Source organism: Larus michahellis, chromosome 5, assembly GCF_964199755.1.
Source record: "Larus michahellis chromosome 5, bLarMic1.1, whole genome shotgun sequence".
In the NCBI taxonomy this organism is placed as follows: domain Eukaryota; kingdom Metazoa; phylum Chordata; class Aves; order Charadriiformes; family Laridae; genus Larus; species Larus michahellis.
In genome coordinates, this window is record NC_133900.1 from 57,665,317 (window position 1) to 57,684,732 (window position 19,416).

Consider the following 19,416-nt stretch of genomic DNA (forward strand, 5'->3'; position numbering starts at 1 on the left):
GTGTAACCGCAATTGTAGCACCTACTGCCTCATCCCCTGATCAATGGAGTTGCTCTAGTTATCTTTTGATACCTTTTTGAAGTTCATTAGGTGGCAACTCATGCCATTTCTTAACGTTTCCCTCCCCTATCACATAATTACTTAATAGTTTGAAACACTTATTGAGCATGAAGCTTAATTACTTTGTAGATGAGCATAACATTCAGTACTCCCTTGGGAACATGGCACATGGCTAAGTACAGTTTTGGAATTAGCCACGCAGTAGGCTTAGAAGAAACCTCTGAAAAGCCTGCTGAGCCCCAGCAGTGCCACAGAAAAAAGGGGGGAAAGTGCGAGCCTTGTGAAAGCAGAATGAGGATTCGAAATTCAGTAGATGAAAGAGAACATTTTCCAGAAAATTAGGATTGGGCATCTGAAAGTAATATTTGGGCTAACTTTGAGAGGCGCAGGAGAAGGGAATGGGAGGGAGAGGAGAAAAAACTGGAGAAGGGATGTAGCAGTTATTGTTCGAAATGTATTCAGTTGACATACTTTTAACATGCTAGATCTGAATACAGGAAAAGACTATGTCCCACCTGCAAAGCCTCTGCTCTAACTACCCTAAAAGAGCTAAGATCTGGTTATTTACGTGAATGCTTGCTTACCTGTGGGTAAACCTTTCCCAGTAAATCCCCGTTTAGTTTGACTGGTTTGCATTTTGAAGACTCTGGAAAAGATCCTGTAGCTTTTACTTCTGGATTTTGTGGATCAGAGGTTGGAAGTATTACAAGGACTCTGAATAAAAATGAATTGAAGTGGACAACTACTTAAAATTTCACTCTATAAAATAGAGCGCACAGCAGTGCTTCAGAGAGAGACTAGCTGAAAGATTCACTATGGATTCAGGCAAAGGTAATGTAAAGCTCAGCTGTCATTTCCTATAACATAATGTAACAAAAAGCAAAAGAGAAACAAACCCGAGGTTTTAAATGACGTCTAGGAATCCGGGCTTTGATTTTTCTAGTCTTCAGCTCATCACCTCCTGCCATCTACTGTGTTGGTTCATTGGTTCAATATTGACTCATGAAGAAGTATGATATCCCCTGGATGTCCTACATCAGCAGGTTTTCACAGGAAGATTCCCATCCAATTACTGACACAGAGTAAACATGCTTGTGCAGCATGACCTGGTCACAGCTTACTGCAGTATGGCTGTAGGTTAATTGCAATTTTCCCTTCCTGTGACTTATTCACTCTAATGCCATGTTCTTACGTATTGGTTTTGAAGATCTCTGAATTTCATTAAAAGTACAATTATTCTTGGGGAAAAGAAATCTCATTGAATTAAATAAACATTATAACTCTGTTTAGAATGATTAGTGACCTTTTGGCAGGCCACAGAAAAATAGAGACAAGCCTCATTAATTTACAGCGAAAAGCATCTCTTCTTTCTGAGATAACACTGTAGAGCAAGTATTTGAATGTGCAATTAATTACCTTTGTTCTGAGAGACTCAGAAATGAGCAAGTATCTGGACGGCTCATTTTAATGATCGTGTTCCGTAAAGCATGAGGATTTTCCATTATAGTGGTTGTGCGGCAGTAGAGAGGCTTAGCTCAGCCCTTGCTTAGTTCTGTATATCTTAATAAGAAACATTTACGTTTTAATTCTTCCGTTGTGCATGTGTATGTTGTAGGAGGGCGAGCTGCATAATTACAGCGAGGTGTGGCGACCCTTCTTACACAGCACTGTGCCAGATAGGTAACATCCAGGTGAGGAATTACAGCAGCAGCATTCGGTTCCCAAGCCTGCAGGCCACCTTCAGGCTTCCCAAAGTGGGATCCCAATGGTTTGACCCCATTTCTGTAATCCAAAATGCTGTCAGTGCAGGTGAGAGATTGCGCTTCTGGAGACACGACTCTACTCTTCCGCACAAAGCCACTGCTGCGACCTGTGGGCACATCTGGTGGGACCAGCACTTTACTGATATCGAGTCTCACTGTCTTTCTCTCATTTCTCATGCAAGCTAACGTGACACGCTACCCAGAACAAAAGGTTGAGCACTATTGACTTTACAAGCCTCAGATTAATACAATTTTATCAAAACGATATGATGTGGTAGTCCTTTCTAGTGTGACAATTTCACAAAATGCTGATGTTCTGATGCCACGAGCTCCCGTTTAGCAGCCATTTTAGCGATGAACCATCTTTAAGCTATTTACTTTATCTTTTAGCAGGGCTTTCAGGTAGCATCATCTTAACATCACTATGCAGCTTCCAAACTGAGCTCAGCCAAATGCAGCCAGTTCAGAGTGTGGGCAGAAGGGGAACTTAATCTGGTCCTCTGTACCCTCCTCAGTGTCTGCAGCGTGCCCAGCTTTGCTGTTGATGCAGAGCAGAGAATTAGATTGAGTTAAGCTGCCTGAATATGGCCAAATTGTCACAAAGGGAATTAAGAATTGGTTACTAGCACGCTGTAAAACACCCAGACTTCCTATGTAAACAAGGCCAAGACTAGTAAAAAAAAAAAAATGAATTTTACTTTTACTAGTAAGTTGGGCCATTCATTTAACGGCCCAATGATGCACTATTAACATAGCTGGATATTTTAAGCTGGCCCAATCATAAAAAAAGGATGAAAAAAAATAAAAGATATAATGTTCTTGGCCCTGTAAAGCATAGCTTTACACACACATCTTCTCTCATACCTCAAGATGAATATCCTCCCTATTCCCTACACATAATTTTCAATTTCCGTTCTTTTGTTTGACTAATGAGACAACATAACGCTTCAGTTAAGACAAATTAATATTCAAATAGCTGAGAAGAAAGATAAATCAATCTAATATTTCTTAGTGGTGCATTTTCTCTGCCTTTGTTTGGGAAGAGCTCTAGGTCTTAAAGCTGTAAGGTTTAGGAAAGTCCCAACAATAGTGCAGAAAAAATTTAACATCGGACATACAAAGAAAAGTATGAACATAAACTTCCCACACTGCCCTATTCCCATGGTGTTTAGACCCTTCAAATACTTGTAGACATTTACCATATTCTCCCTTAGTCATCATTTGGCTAAGCTTATACATACTTAGGCCTTTTAGTCTTTCCTCATAAATCAAACTCTGCAACCCGTGATTACTTTTGTTACTTTTATCTGAAGCTTTGCCAATTTGATGACATCTTTCTGGGATCAAGGTTTATTCCAGAATTTGCAGACAGGACCGTAATCATTGCTGCTTCTAGGGTTGGTCCCAAAGCTACAGCCCATGGTGCTTAAGAAAGAGATGGTGAAAGTTTCTGAGATGGAGGGGAAAACAATGGGAATTATGCTACGTTGGGCACAGACTGGTTCCCTCAGAAGAGGGTTCAGATCAAAGGGAAGTGTTCCTTTCCTCTAGAATTAATTTCAAGTGTGGGTAATGCATTGATGGAGTAAGAAACTTTGTTAATATTGCAGTCTGACTGTTAGTCCTTGAGATGAGGGACACAGAATGTGGAGAATTAAAAGCAAAGAAACTTCCTAGTGGAATGGGAGGTGAAAATAAGCGAAACTCATGCGTTCCCAACCTCAGTCTCTGCTACTGCATCCCTGGGATGGAAACTTTCAACTCCTTTTGGACCAGGCGGCACCAAGTGAGAGCTTCTGTAAGGGGAAAAAAAAATGGTGCCGGTGTAAAACAAAACTTCCATATAATTAGAAAATGAGTGCATGCAAGGAATGAAGGTGATGTCATCTGGATACAAGCAGAGGAGCAGAGCACAAATCTAATTCATACTGGCTTGGATAGATGCCTGCAGACTGAAAACTCAGTAAGCCTGAGGGCAAAGCAAAATGATAAATGGCAAAGTACGGCCTTGGAGAGGAAAGGGGGAATTGCAGAGCTTGTTCTGAGACTGGTGGCAAGCTTCGTTGGGAGGGGAAGCATAGCGAGTATTCGACACCCAGCAGAAGAGGCCTGATGTAGGGCTTGCGGACTCTCCCTACTTGACCTTCAGTATTGGAACGGATCTGATGAGACCACAGTAGTTTCTAGGAAGACATGGTGTAATTTACCTCAAGATTAAAAATGGTGGAAACATTCCTTTTGAAGTTTTACATTTCCTATGGTTTTGTGTGATTGGCAAAGTGGATTTACCTGCAGGGTATGGGCTTTCTGATTTTCTCTTTGAGTATGAACTACAGCTTTCTCCTGAGTGAGGAGTCTCAGGATCTCAAGTCTTACCCACAATCTGGAAAGCAACATAAAACAAAATATGATATACTTTGCTCATCCAGACTTCTTTTTCAATCCCAAAGTTTACAGACAGGTTCCTTGCTGTGAGAAATTAGTGAAGTTAAGCTTGCTCACATTTGTCCGCTGGATTACCAGGAAAATATGAAAAAAAAATTCAGTGCAGAGCGAAGTTACTTTTTCTTTCCAAACCCAGTAGAATTAAATTCTGTTAGTGAGACATTGTTTCTAAAATACGTTGTCAGATGTTGCTCATTTCCATGTGAAACAGGATCTCCTTTGCCAAATATGCATGGCGTGTTTGTTCCATGCTATGCATAGTGCTTATGGTGGGTTGCTATCATTGGTCAAATGAAAAATGAAGGCTCTGTTCCAAAATATTAGTCACTGTTGTTCTGAATATGTGGAATCTCAAGGGAAAAAAAACAAGGCTGTCCTTTTTTAAGAAACCACAAGGGCCCATAATGACCATTGAAGGTAATTAAATGTAGTGATTTCTTACAAACAATTTCATTAATTTTCCTTGGGTAATTTACATTGAAAATATAAATGCATTGTTAGGAAGTGGAAAGTCAAAATTGTCCAAAAAATAGCTTTGGGTAAGGTAGGCCAATGGGGCTGTGTCCATCCTGGTTAGGTAAACTATTGTGGGATTACCACGGCATGTCAGCATGCTCCCTGCCACGATTTTGGCTAATGGTGGCAAGCACTCTTCCAGACAATGCTGGGACCGGGATTCAAATGATAGACAACCTTGGCTTATTTGAACTACCAGTAAAAACATAGCCCAAAGGACCCAGTGGCCCCCCTTCCCCTGGGGAGTGCTGTGCTCCCCTCTACCTTCAGCATCTTGCACTCAGCGTTATTCACATTCATGAGGACTGCATCTCCTCTGAAACTACCCTCCTGGCTGGCTTGCTGGCATGCATCTCGAGAGTGAGTGATGTGGACTAAATGGCCGTTTTGAGCCTCTTCCAAGTGATGAGGACATTGAACTCAGGTTTCCCACCTCCTGGGAAGTCCTGCAACCAGGAGGCGGTGAGACAAAAGGAAAAGGCCAATATCCCTCCCTTGAAATAATGCAGTTGTCTAATGTGTGATGAGCCTGATTCTGCTGTGTGAGAGATGTCCAAGCATTTCCTCCACTTAGTAGCTTTGGGAAGCTCATTTCTGGGTGCAGGCGCCGAGGTGCTTGGGACAGGTCTGCTGGGGTGTCCAGGAAGGAGACCTGCACCTTGGAAACTTCAAGTAAAAAGCTCAGTTGGGGAGGAGAGAGTTAGATTGCAGGGCTGGTCCCAGGTTTCAAGGAAATCTTTGTGGAGTCCATGTTTAAAAATTGCAATTTGTAATTCTCATTGCACAGAATGTGTCCTTTTTAGACGGTGTGTGCTTAACACATCAGAAATAGAGAACTATAACTGATACTACTGACATGCTTGAACAAGAGTTAGTCCACAACTATTAGAAGAATTTTATATGATATTCCTTTCTAATTCACACATTTATCTTTTTTGCCTTTTCTGTATGTGTATTAATAATTGTTAGGTAATTGTTATCTTACCTCCTTCCAATTCTTTATGTTGGTATTCTCCCCTTTTTCTCTCTCCCTTTTCTTTTTTTTTAATACTGAATCATGAAAGCATCAAATAGAAGCATAGTTCTTGGCGTTTAAAAACAAAATCGTTATCCAGCTTGGGCTTCTGATACGAGTTTATCCCCATGGATAAGCACATTTTGGGTTTAAGAATTTAGCAGTGTGCTCTCTCCTTTGTTACAAGGCTGCTATTAGTGGACCAGTGTGGCATCCACCACTCTCATTAAAGATCAAGGCAAAACAAATCCAACTCTGAAATTACATTGTTATCAATCTCTTTAAAGTCCTGGAATAGCTTAAATTTGTCTCGGCATGCTCTGTCATCAAGCACCATGTATAAACACATCATTTTTCCGAGGACCACAGCTTCTGCTCAGTTGGAACTCTATTGAAAAGTGGTTTGGGTTTTTTTAAAGTTCCTACTGCCATCAATAATGTTATTTCCCATCTACTCTGAGCTCATTTGGTTTTGATACGGTCTTTTCCAGAAGCAGTTTGGGAATTTAAATGCAAATCCTCATGCATTATTTTGTGGTGTGTTTTAAAACTTAGGAAGGGCAGAAATATTCATGTGCATAGAAGAGCTTAATGATACCTTTTGTATTTTCATTTTCAAGAGGCATTTGTCCCCTGAAGAGTTCCAGGAAGTCTTCAAAATGAGCATTGAGGAATTCGATCGTCTGGCACTTTGGAAGCGGAATGACCTGAAGAAAAAGGCCCTGCTTTTCTAGCCCCTCCCGGATGAAATATGTGCTTAATCAAAACAAAAATAGTCTTGCCAGAACTATCACATGCACTTGCTGTTGAACCATTGTCCAGCTTCATTGTGTTAGTATGTGTCGGGGAAACAGGACAGATTAGATGGCAACGCGTTGGAATACAGAGAATTTGCTAATCTTGCATGACCAGATGGTTTTGTCAGTAACTCCTGGTCCTACCCAGTTTACAACGTGCAAAAAAATCTAGCTTTAAATTTATTGTTGCTCGCAGTTATTGCTTGATGCAAACGGAAATTATGAAAGGAAGAGAAAAAGTGTAGCTGTGACAAAGGAAATGCATCCAACATTTTGTTCCATTAAGTTTTACAACACAATTTTTACAAAATCAAGTAAGTAATGAATATAAAATTCTCCAACGGGGGATCACATGCTATTAAGAATATGGTAAAAGCCAAAGAAAAGCATGTCCGCAAGCAAATATTGCAATTGTTTATGTGGGGTACTTTTTAAGAATGAAAGCAAAAATATGGAAGCACCTTAATTCTACTTCTTATACTTTAGACACAGCCTACTCTCTAAAAGGTCATATTTGTCTAGAAGGTAACTAGCTATCTTTAATTACAACACAAGAGTTTTTATTTTATTAAGAATATATTGTGACATAGAACAGTTATAATGACTAAAATGTATACAGACCTACTTAAAAATTTAGTCCCATTCATCAGGAAAACTGAAGCCTTATACAAAACTGGTTTAAGAGTGTATTGTGCCAGTTAACTGTGTTTTCCTACTAGTTTGGGGTGTTTGGAGAACTTTTTTTTTACATTTCATGCTGATAAAAATACCATGTAATCTTAATTATATGTAGATAGATATATCTATCTATAAAAGAATTATTTTCATTAATATATATGTCCTGAGTAAAGACATTCTTACTTTCTCCACTTTCTGGCTTTACACAGTAAGCCATGAGAACTAGGATGGCAACTGGTAGGTGTTGAAATGGAACAGTTCAGCATAAAATGTAACAAAAAAAGCTTGGTGTGCTCTATCAATACTACATCCAATTATAATCAAGTATATAAGACCCTCATGCATTACTATTTGCATGTTTCTGTACAAATCAATTTAAAAAAAAACCAAACCCTATGTGATACTGGTGTAGTACCTTGAAACTATCTTAAATAACAAGCAAAGCTAACAAAATCTAAGCGTTTGATATGAGCGTTAGACCTTAATATCTCTTCCAGCTGAAAGACTGTATTAAATTTAACAGTTTCATATGGTCAGAAGTATGGTTGCTGACAAGGAATGTTTTAAAGTGAGTTGCTAGTTTTGTGTGATACTAAAAGAGCATTACAAAAAGTACGTTTTTCAGCCATGTGTCAGTATTCTGCATTTTTACTGCCTTGAATGTTTGTACTCACTTCCTACTTCACTATGTCTTTTTGCATTTCCTTAAAGTAACTGGTTAATATATGCACTACAACACACTGTTTCAACTGACCCAGCATTGGCAAAACCATAGCATTGAACATGCCTTCTTCCAACTAATTTTCGAAATCCATGCTGTCGGAAATAAATATTTTCTCATGACCTAAATGTTTTGTCTGATGATACAAATGTTTAAAAAATTCATTAAAACAGAGACATAAGTGAATGATTTTGCTAACGAGTGTATAATTTTTAGATTGGAGTGCTGCGCTAGATGGAGTCTTTCCATCGTATTAGTGTAAATAATACATAGTTTGTATTAGTTTTGCTCAATGAGTAGAGCACATTTGTGTAAGGTACACTTACACAATAAGTGTACCTCTGAATGTCCAGTTACAGTAAAGTTGGTCATGATGTCAGCCATCCATCTAGCAACTGGCACATCTGACCAAGCAAAAAGTGCTTAACTGGTGATGTTCAGTGTACAGAACCATTAGCCAGTTGTAAGTGAGAGCTCCTGATCACCTGTTGTCTGCATCCATAATGCTCTTCAACCTCAGAATAGCTTGCTGTGTTTTGCCTACGTGTGAACACTGGCAGCACGCTGAAAAAGGCCAGTCTAAAATGTCATCAGCAAGCTCCATTGGTACTACGAAAATCTAAATCCAGGAGAGCAATTGGTTGGAGAATAACGATGATGAAGTTTGACATTGGTGAAGACCACTCTTTTCATCTACACCTTCCTGGGACATCAGATTGATTACAGGCTTCTTCTCTGTGAGTGAAAAAAAAAAATTGCAGTTGACCAAAGAAATCCGTATACCAGTGCAGATCAGGTTCAATGTGGATACTCATAAATAGTTTGAAAATCGCTTCACCACAGCAGCTATTGTACCAGTGTAGGATTCAACCTATGCTGCAAGGAAAATGTACATTACTAAGCAACACGTGATCAACAGCTGCATGCTGCTGTACTGTGTTATGCGGATATATGGAATCATAGAATCTTCATGGTTGGAAAGGACCTGTGAGATCATCGAGTCCAACCATACACACACACATATAGGTGATGACAAGTGAGGACAATGAGGCATGTGAGCTCTGACCTATTTATGATGTGTTGAGCCAGCTAGTCTCTTATAACATCACCAGCCTTAGAAGTGTCTCCTGAAGATTCTTGTCCTGCCTTACCTAAATCAGATACAACTCTTGTTTTACATAGCCCCATGTAGATGTTTTAGCTGATGAGCATCAGTTCTTGTCACAATGCACAACTGTACCTAGGAGTGGTACCCCATTGTCTATCTATATTTGCCTACGAGTCAGTTTGTCATTCTGTGCTCCCTTTTATGGTAAGTGAAGAGAAAAAAAGCACTTCAGTCACATCCTAATGTTCAAAAATAGTTGTATGAATTGCCTCTATCATATTTCTGTCCACTGAATATGGTAAGAAGGCTAATCCAACTGCAGAAGTACGCATTGCAAGCCAGCTAATCTTAGATGAAATTAATTTTATGCCTACAGTCTGTAAGTGAAAATAATAAGCCAAATTTTACCAAATTGATGGAATACCAGTCTTCCAACCATTGGCAGTTTCTAGAGCATGTTACCAAATCACTTTCAAGCCATCAGGATGGTACTTTGAATTGCACAGATCTCAAAAAATGCCTTAACACAGTAATTCTTTGTGTTCATTATACTATTCACCAAACAGGCATGTATTCGATGCCAAACACGCAAAAATGTTTTAGAAGACAGTCAGTTTATCAACTTACGTTCCTACTACCAGCCAAAACCAAAAAGGAATTTTGGCTTCCATACACAAAACCTTTGCGGACGTTAGATGAACAAGTACTCTTGTGTGTCCTCCTTATTTCATTTTCCTGAAAGTTTGAAATGGTCTGTAGATGTCTGTTCTGTGCAAAGGTGGCATAACTCAATAAGCTGTTCTGTTTTTCAGATGATACATGTCAGCGTATCACTCTATATTTAAAGCATCTACTGTCACATGGTGTAGGGACCTATTTAGTTATGCGTTCTAGCCTAACTAAATTCTCATTTACAATATGATGATTGTGTGCTGGATTTGGCACCAGCCAAATACACCAGTGTAAAAGAGCCATAAAGTGAGTACTGTTGTAATTCACTTCACTGCTAAGTCTTCTGTACATCACCTAAACTCCGTAAACAAGAACATGGCATACCAGAGAATACAACACTTCTGTTTCTAAAATATATCATATTTTCCCCATTTAAAAGCTGCAAATTGGAATTTTAGTCATGTAGTCTTCTTTCAGGAACTTAAGAGCGTCTTACTAAATGTGAATAGACTAACATGTGCATAATCAATGTTCTGGTTTATTTCTAGCGTTCCATATGCTAATCTTAAATAGCATTATGAAATGGAAAATGCATTTCAGAGTAATTAGATAAATCGTTGCCAGAATATTCCATCTGATAGTGTGGCCCACCATTGGCAGTAACAAACTGAGAGTCTCAATAAATCATCAGCTGTTCTTTAGATAAGGCTCTTTCAAGTTATTAAGATACTGCTCCAAAGCCCTGTTTTCCAGGAAATGCTGTCTTTCACCATTTTGGTAAGTATGGATATGACTATGCAGCTCAAAAGGATCAATATAGATCTTGGAGGAACCTATTTTGATATGTATACAAGAAGCAAGGGAATTCTGTCAGAGATTTCATTTTCACACTTGGATCTGAAGTGTACGTCTCAGCTGTTCATGACAACCCCGATGTATGACCTAATTCTCACCTCATGTATTTTAAAAAAGGCATGTCTCAAACGCAGCAATGAACGAGCCAAGATATTTCATCAGCGTAGTCTTTGAGACAAAGGAACACGTGGATTTTTGTGGTTGATGAGGAATATCTGACCAACAGTTCCAGATAGGAAACCAGGCGTGCCAGATTACCATTATAGCTGTCTGAGAAGGCTGGACATTTTTGTCTGACCTTCTGCTATTTCTTTTCCTTGTGGTTCAGGGGAGAACTCTGAAAACTGGAATTACAGAAACAAGGAAATACATAGTTGTCAGAAGCTACCTGGAATGTAATAACCCTCTGAGACAAGATTAGTTTTGCGTGAACAAAAAAGATACAGTTCAGACCAAGAGAGATGCCTGGTCTTGCATTCCTTATTTTGATGAGGAACCATCTATTTAACATTTCCTAAGTATGACCAAGCCAGACCATTAATTTTATTAGCCTTTTCACAGACCTGCAGGAAAATGCTGTTCTGCTATTTGCAGATTAGCTAGGTGAGATCCCAAGCACTGACATCTGTGTGGCACATCAGTTCCAAGGGGTCCTTATATTCTCCTGTCCCTCTGACTCGTGTGTGAGGAAAAGGGTTATGTTCTTCTAAGCTTCGTAAGATCTAGACTGGCCCTTGACCTATGTGATTACTTGATAGCTCACAGGTGGGTCTACCATTTTTCAGATCTTGAATATCTGAAAAAAAGACAAATGTTTTTTGTATCACAATGACAGACTGCAACCCTCTTGAACGTCTAAAATTCTACTGGAGGCTTGCATTTCTTCTTCATATCCAGGCCACTTCGGAGGTATGGCCGAATCTTCACAGGCTCACGGGAGGTGCTGGCTCAGGCTTTTGGAGTCTTTGTATTCCTTCTCACTCACTCTATTCTGTGAAAAGCTGTGTTGGAAAAGGTGGTACTCAGTAAAAATGAAACATTTGAAACTCTGAATAGTTTACTTCTCGGGTAATGAAGCACACGCAGCAAATTGAATTTTGTTGGGGTTTTGCAGCTGGTTATTATTCCCTCCTCACAACCACCATCTCTGTGAGTTACAGTTTCTAAGTGCTCTTACTCTCACGATTTAGCATGTTTTCTTCCTACCACTCAGTTTTTGACTGACATCTTGACTACTATGCACGCAGGTATTTGTCAGGAGGTAGGTTCCATGGGGTTTTTTTTTAGGTGGTTGAACAAATCTATGCAGCATTCAAGCAGTTGGGACCAGCTGGTAGTCCTTCTGTGCCAGACTGCCCAACAGCAGCAGCTCCGGAGTGATTGGTCAAAAAAATGGACAAAAGCAACATGTCCCACATATCTAAATTTAGGGAAGAGGCTTACTGTCTCAGCTATGATATATTTACCATTTGTCAGGAGTCTGGATATCCTTGATTTCTTTTTCTGAATCTTGTTACATTTGTGTCCTGAATGATTTGCAGTTCACCTGTTTTCTCCACTTGCTATGATGCACTCCCTTATTACGTCCTCTAACTCTTTTCTCCACTAAAAACTGCAACGTTTTCAATTTCTTTTGAGATTCAAACCTTTCTTTGCCCTTGATAATTCTTCTGCAAGCTCCTCTCAGCCCAGTCTACCTTGTATGCAGGAGGTGGTCTGACAGAATAAAGGCACTACAGTACTTGCTTTATATTCACCTCATTATGTCAAACATTATAACATCTTATTTTTTACAGGAGAATAAGAAAGGTAAGAATGATTTTGACTCTTTTAATACAAATATACATTATCCTGAAGCCCTGGTAGAGCTAATCTCACTATTGCAAGCTGCTGGGTGTTTTTTTCCCTGAGTGGACATGCTCCTGAACTCTGACATATGAGTAATTTTACTTTTTTATACTATTATCTATGCGTTTTTCTATTAACCGATAATTAAATAGGTAAGATGATTGATATAGCAAATTAAACAATTGAAGTTGCTAATGGTTGTCTGAATTTTCCAAGTTGTCTGGCCTGGAATAATTCAGTTGTGGAACCAGGTTAATACCCTTCATGCCACTTGACAATTTTGCCTGTCAAACTTTAAAAAAAATATAAATCTCTGTGAAGTTAGGGATCTGGAATACAGACACTTTGGGGTCACCAGTTTTTGCCAATTTTATACTAGATGTTTTTCATCTCTCAGCTGGTTTTTGATAGATGGTAGTGCCTGCAGGACTTTGTGAGTCACTGTATAAGCATCCAGTTGTTCAAATTGCATTTTTTTTCCCTTAATCCTTTTTTTTCAGTGTAATAACTGGGTATTTTGATAGCGCAATAAAAATAACATAGTAATCAAAGGCTACTGAAATAATTTATTCCACTTTAAATGTCACAGAAGAGAATATAAATACCTGATAGAAGTTGAAATATATCTCTTTTTTTGAGTAGATGCTAAAATTAAAGTGTTCTACAGAAGAATGAACTCCTGTTGTCAGTGGGAGAACTCTGTTGCTGTAGGTTATTATGAAGTGCTGAATATTATGAATATTATGAAGTTATTATGAAGTGCTGAATTTCAAGGCAGACACTTTCCTCCAGGGTCTATAATGTTTGTTAAGGAGTATGTTAAGGAGTGTTATGAATGCTTTGAACTTAATGATGGTGATAATGGGGTTGAGTGTTTATGGGTAAGAATCAGAGGCAGGGCTAACAAGGCGGATATCGTAGTAGGAGTCTGTTATAGACCGCCCAATCAGGATGAGGAGGTAGATGAAATATTCTATAAACGGCTGGGAGAAGTCTCAAGATCGCGAGCTCTTGTCCTCGTGGGGGACTTCAATTTGCCGGACATTTGCTGGGAATACAATACAGCAGGGAGGGAACAGTCTAGAAGGTTCCTGGAATGTGTTGGGGATAACTTCCTGACACAGCTAGTGAGAGAGCCAACTAGGGAAGGTGCCCTGCTGGATCTGTTGTTTGTAAATAGGGAAGGTCTTGTGGGGGATGTGAAGGTTGGAGGCTGTCTTGGGAACAGTGACCATGAAATGATAGAGTTTTCGATTCTGCGAGAAGCAAGGAGAGGGGTCAGCAGAACTGCTACCTTGGACTTCCGGAGGGCGGACTTTGGGCTTTTCAGGAGCCTGGTTGACAAAGTCCCCTGGGAGGCAGTCCTCCAGGGCAAAGGAGCCCAGGAAGCCTGGATGATTTTCAAGAAGGAAGTCTTAAAGGCGCAGGAGCAGGCTGTCCCCATGTGCCAGAAGACAAGCCGTCGGGGAAAAAGACCGGCCTGGCTAAACAGGGAGCTAGTGTTGCAACTTAGGGAAAAAAAGAGGATCTATGGCCTCTGGAAGGAAGGGCAGGCCACTCAAGACGACTACAAAGAGGTAGTTAAGCTATGTAGGGAAAAAATCAGGAGGGCCAAAGCCCAGCTAGAGCTAAACCTCGCTTCTGTTGTCAAGGACAACAAAAAAAAAGCTTCTATAAATATATTAGCAATAGGAAGAGGACGAAGGATTATCTCTGTCCTCTAGTAGATGGGGCCGGCAACATAGTGACCAAGGATGAGGAAAAGGCTGAGGTACTTAATGAAGTCTTTGCCTCAGTCTTCAGCAGTAGGACCAGTTGTTCCCTGAGCACCCAGACCCCTGAACTAGAAGACAGGGATGGGGAGCAGAATGAAGCCCCTCTAATCCAAAGGGAAATGGTGAGGGACCTGCTTCAGCACCTGGAGGTGCACAAATCTATGGGGCCGGATGGGATCCACCCAAGGGTATTGAAAGAGCTGGCGGAGGTGCTCGCCAGGCCACTTGGTATCATTTATGAGCAGTCCTGGACAACCGGGGAGGTCCCAGCTGACTGGAGGTTAGCAAATGTGACACCCATCCACAAGAAGGGCCGGAAGGAGGATCCGGGGAACTACAGGCCAGTCAGTCTGACCTCGGTGCCTGGGAAGGTCATGGAACAGATCCTCCTCAGTGCCATTACATGGCACATGCAGGAGAACAGGGTGATCAGGCCCAGTCAGCATGGGTTTGTGAAGGGCAGGTCATGCCTATCAAACCTAATATCCTTCTATGATAAGGTGACCCACTTAGTGGATGAGGGAAAAGCTGTGGATGTTATCTACTTGGATTTTTGCAAAGCTTTTGACACTGTTTCCCACAGCATTCTCCTGGAGAAACTGGCTGCTCATGGCCTGGACAGGTGTACTCTTCGCTGGGTAAAAAACTGGCTGGATGGCCGTGCCCAGAGAGTGGTGGTAAATGGAGTTAAATCCAGTTGGTGTCCAGTCACAAGTGGTGTCCCCCAGGGTTCGGTGCTGGGGCCGGTTCTCTTTAATATCTTTATCAATGATCTGGATGAAGGGATCGAATGCACCCTCGGTAAGTTCGCAGATGACACTAAACTGGGCGGGCGTGTTGATCTGCTTGAGGGTAGGTTGGCTCTGCAGAGGGATCTGGACAGGCTGGACCGATGGGCTGAGACCAATGGTATGAGGTTCAACAAGGCCAAGTGCCGGGTCCTGCACTTGGGTCACAACAACCCCATGCAGTGCTACAGGATTGGGGCAGAATGGCTTGAAAGCAGCTCGACAGAAAAGGACTTGGGAGTGTTGGTTGACAGCCGGCTGAATATGAGCCAGCAGTGTGCCCAGGTGGCCAAGAAGGCCAACAGCATCCTAGCCTGTATCAGGAATAGTGTGGTGAGCCGGACTAGGGAAGTGATCATCCCCCTGTACTCGGCACTGGTGAGGCCCCACCTCGAGTACTGCGTTCAGTTTTGGGCCCCTCGCTACAGGAGGGACATTGAGGTGTTGGAGCGTGTCCAGAGAAGGGCTACAAAGCTGGTGAGGGGTCTGGAGGACAAACCTTATGAAGAACGACTGAGGGAGCTGGGGTTGTTTAGCCTGGAGAAGAGGAGGCTGAGGGGAGACCTTATCACCCTCTACAACTACCTGAAAGGAGGTTGTAGAGAGATGGGGGCTGACCTCTTCTCCCTGGTGACAAGTGATAGGACGAGGGGAAACGGGTTCAAGTTACGTCAGGGGAGGTTTAGATTAGATATTAGGAGACATTTTTTCACTGAAAGGGTTATTAAACATTGGAATAGGCTGCCCAGGGAGGTGGTGGATTCACCATCCCTGGAGGTGTTTAAAAAAAGGGTAGATGGGGCACTTAGGGACATGGTTTAGAAGTGGCTCTTGTCAGGGTAGGCTAAAGGTTGGACTTGATGATCTTAAAGGTCCCTTCCAACCTCAACGATTCTATGATTCTATGATTCTATAAATGTTTTTTAAAGTATTCTATAAAAATATAAATATCAGTTAATGTGCTTTCACATTTACTTTGCCTTTGTACCTCTGGAAGAGGCTCACATATCAATTAGCATATTTCAGGCCTCACGAGATGACTAGAATTAGTATTTCTATATTAATAGCAGTTTGGCAACTGATTGGCAACTATTATTCTGAAATTAAAAGTATTCATGAAAATTTGCTTGAACCTCATCTTGCTTACTAAAAAATGGTGAAACGTCTCCTGTAAGAAATTCAGTAAGAAATAAAGAGGCCTAATACTTGCAAAACAAACCTTGTAAATATACTTACTCTACATCGTCAGACCTTTATTTCCAAACACTGTACAGAAGGCAAACGTTAAAGTAGCACATGCCCAACCATAAATAAGGTCTTTTTCTTTCAAAATCCTTCCAGTTCATTGGTTTAAATGGAAATACTGGAAAGGGGGCTTGGAGCAGAAAAAGTATGGCTTTGTTACTTGTGAAAGTATCATTGAGAGCAAAGCTGACCAAGCTCACTTGAAGGAATAAGAAAATTACTCATGTAAAAAAGTGACATTGTATCCCAGTGAGTCAAGTCAAGAGTAAATAAGGTGTAAATAAGGAGTAACTTGAAGTAGCTTTTCCAGTGCTTACATAAGTGTGTTTCTGTAGGAACAAGTGCGAAGTAACGCACAAGTAAAACAACACAGTGGGTTTATCCGAATAGTTGAGATTTTCAGCAGAATTACACAGGCGTTATTTTAACCGATGATAAGTTTAAGAAATGGCTGTTGCCTGATCTTGATGATAAAGGAGAAGGAAGGTATAGAGTTTCATACGTTGTTGAACAATGCGGGGGGAAAAAGAGGCAGGGAAGGGCTGAGATTCCATTTTTGGCCTAATCTTGCTTGAATTCAAAGGAAGCGCAGGTAAGGAGGTGAGATTTACTGGAAATCTTCGCCCGGTGGGTTCAACCTTAATATATAAATAAAAGTAACAAGAGTAGGATTTTTTTTTTTTTTAAGGACCCAAAGGTAGAACTACTTTTCAGTAATGCTGGGGTTTTAATATGCAGCTAATAAAAGGATGTTAGCATAGCATTTTGAAAATGTCAGGCGCTAAATGCTAAGCCCACTGAAATCACTGGCAATCTTACCTGCACAAGACCCCAAAGGTCAGGTTATATAGAAATTCTTCTAAAACTGAAATCAGAAGGAGGGGTTGTTTGTTTATCTTTACCTCAAGCAGAAGACTACGAATGGGAAGTATAAACCATTTTCAGCTACACATTAAGATTCTACGAAGCATGTATTATCCTTTTTTAGGTATTCCCTCCATCACCCTGATTCAAAATCAATTAGCAGTGGAATGAAGAGCCTAATTTAAGATCTTTTACATCTCTGTGAAGAGAAGATAGTTGCAAATAGTTTTATTACACAGGAGAATACCTATCTCTAGAGAGTTAGGAGAGGCCCATGCATGATACAAAAGCTGCATAATCCCTCTTCTTGAAGTTTCTATAATGCACACTTTTTCAGATTTGCTTTCTGCAGAAAGGTGAATGGCATTTCTATGAAAGTAAGTTTTACCCGTGTAAGAAGTCCTTTTGGGACACGTATATACTCAGCACTGTGAGATTCCTGAAACAAATTTTTAAAGTATATGTAAAATATAATTATTTTTTTCTCCCACTGAACTGGGAAAGTATGTGTGACCCAAGAAAAAACAGCTCGTTGAAGAGATACTTCAAAAAGATACTTTTTTTAAAAAAATCAGGAAGATGTCAAGTATTAGAGTATTAATAACAATAGATTCTGCAGTAATAGGATCACAGTATATGATAAGAAAGGAAAAAAACCAACCCTTCATCAAGAGCTTTCTGCTGTGGGTAAAAGACATTTATTCCTAGTTTGTAAATGCCCCAAGCGTCTGAGACAGCTGTAGAAACACTGATGTTTTCCTTACAGAAAAAGCAGTTTCAAAGTAACAGAAGATTTTTGTTCTAAAAAGCTGTAACTTGCCTTCTGTTTTTGAAATCCTGCCATCATTATGTTTTACTGAAGAGAGTGGCAATTACTGTAATGTCACTCCATCTATTGACAGCCCAGATTGCGCTGTATTTTTGCCTGCTTTTCACAGTTCCCAGAGACCATCCGTTCCCCCCATGCCGACACAACGGGAGGGCAGGAGGTCGGACACGGCATGGAGGCAGCCGAAGCAAGGCTTGTTCCAGGGAGCCCTCCCCTCCCCTGCCCAACACACCAGTGTCTTCTGCATGGGGCGGTGTCAGGTCTCTCCATGAAGTCAACATTTTGACAACTGTAGATTTTTCATGTCTGATCAAACAACAAAATCCCTCAAACCGCCCCCCCCTCCCAAAAGAACCCAGAGGCAGATTGTGCTGACAGCCTTTTTGGTACCAAATGGCAAGACCATAACAGCTCTTTCTTACAGCTATGATTTCACTTTAAGATACTGACACACCCCCACCCCCACCCCATATTCTTGTAGAAACATCTTGAAAGGTCTTACTGAAAAGTATTGAGCAGACTTTTAGGGGATGCCAATTATCACATCATCCAATAGCTTTTCTTATACTTGTTTTCTCACTAGGATGTTGCTGAGGTTTTGGGGCCTCTTAAAACTAGCAACTTGTCTGCTTGTGGACTCGCTCCAAGGCAGATTTGAAGTGGAATCGAGTGTATCTTCAAAAACTGACCCATACTTTTAAATGCTTAAAGTACTGTTTTCCTGCCTTTTTGCAGTATTTAAGGGAGCCAAATCCAAATTGCTTGGAGTTCCTTACAAGACATAAATCACAACAAATGGTTGGAGATTTTTTTTCTCATGGCTGTGTTTCTCAGATTTCATCCAATGTTGATTTTCCAAGGGAAAAAAAATTCTTAAAACGTGCATAATAACTCTTCTAAGCACATCCTAAAGATAATAAATATGTCCTGTCGTTGTCATGACTTTTCTCCTTCAACACACTGGAGATTATCTGATGGTCAGAGTCCCAATCTTGTAAACAACTATATTTGGATACTGCTGGCACTACTCGATTATTTTCTTTTTTTTGTTCTGATTATTTTCTTTTTTTTGTGATAAACAGTACTAAGAAGATTACAGGAAGATAAGGGCATCCCTATGTCTCAGCTTCAAGTCATGCCTGAAGTTGTGAAGACTATTTCTACAGTAGTTACTCTTGACAGAGTGGGAATTTATTGTGAAATATTGAGAACAAAGACAATATTTGGAACATTGCATGGGTGTTTGGTCTTAAAGCTAGAAGGCGCTTCTTCCAACATGGAGGATGTGTTTTTTGAATTGGGAGATTTATACAAAATTGCCTTCTACTACTTTGTGTTAGAAGATGATTAGTTTAAGAAGTTTATTGGGTGCAAAGTATGACGTACAGTTACTGTGAACCACAGATTTCCTTTTAATGGCGTGACTTCAGTTTCCAT

At 40.4% G+C, this 19,416-nt stretch overlaps 1 protein-coding gene across 20 annotated transcripts in view; it reads left to right on the plus strand.

The window, feature by feature from the left end:
- Positions 1 to 8,117, plus strand: part of ABLIM2 (actin binding LIM protein family member 2) — a 145,520-nt gene extending 137,403 nt beyond the window's left edge. For all 20 annotated transcript variants that reach the window (XR_012587036.1, XR_012587037.1, XR_012587040.1 and 17 more), the window contains one exon: positions 6,420 to 8,117. Coding sequence is in view for 14 of the 20 variants with exons in the window: in XM_074587483.1 (XP_074443584.1) it covers positions 6,420 to 6,533 (114 nt within the window). In the remaining 6 variants the exon portion in view is untranslated. The remainder of the gene's footprint in view (positions 1 to 6,419) is intronic.
- The last annotated feature ends 11,299 nt before the right edge of the window (positions 8,118 to 19,416 follow it).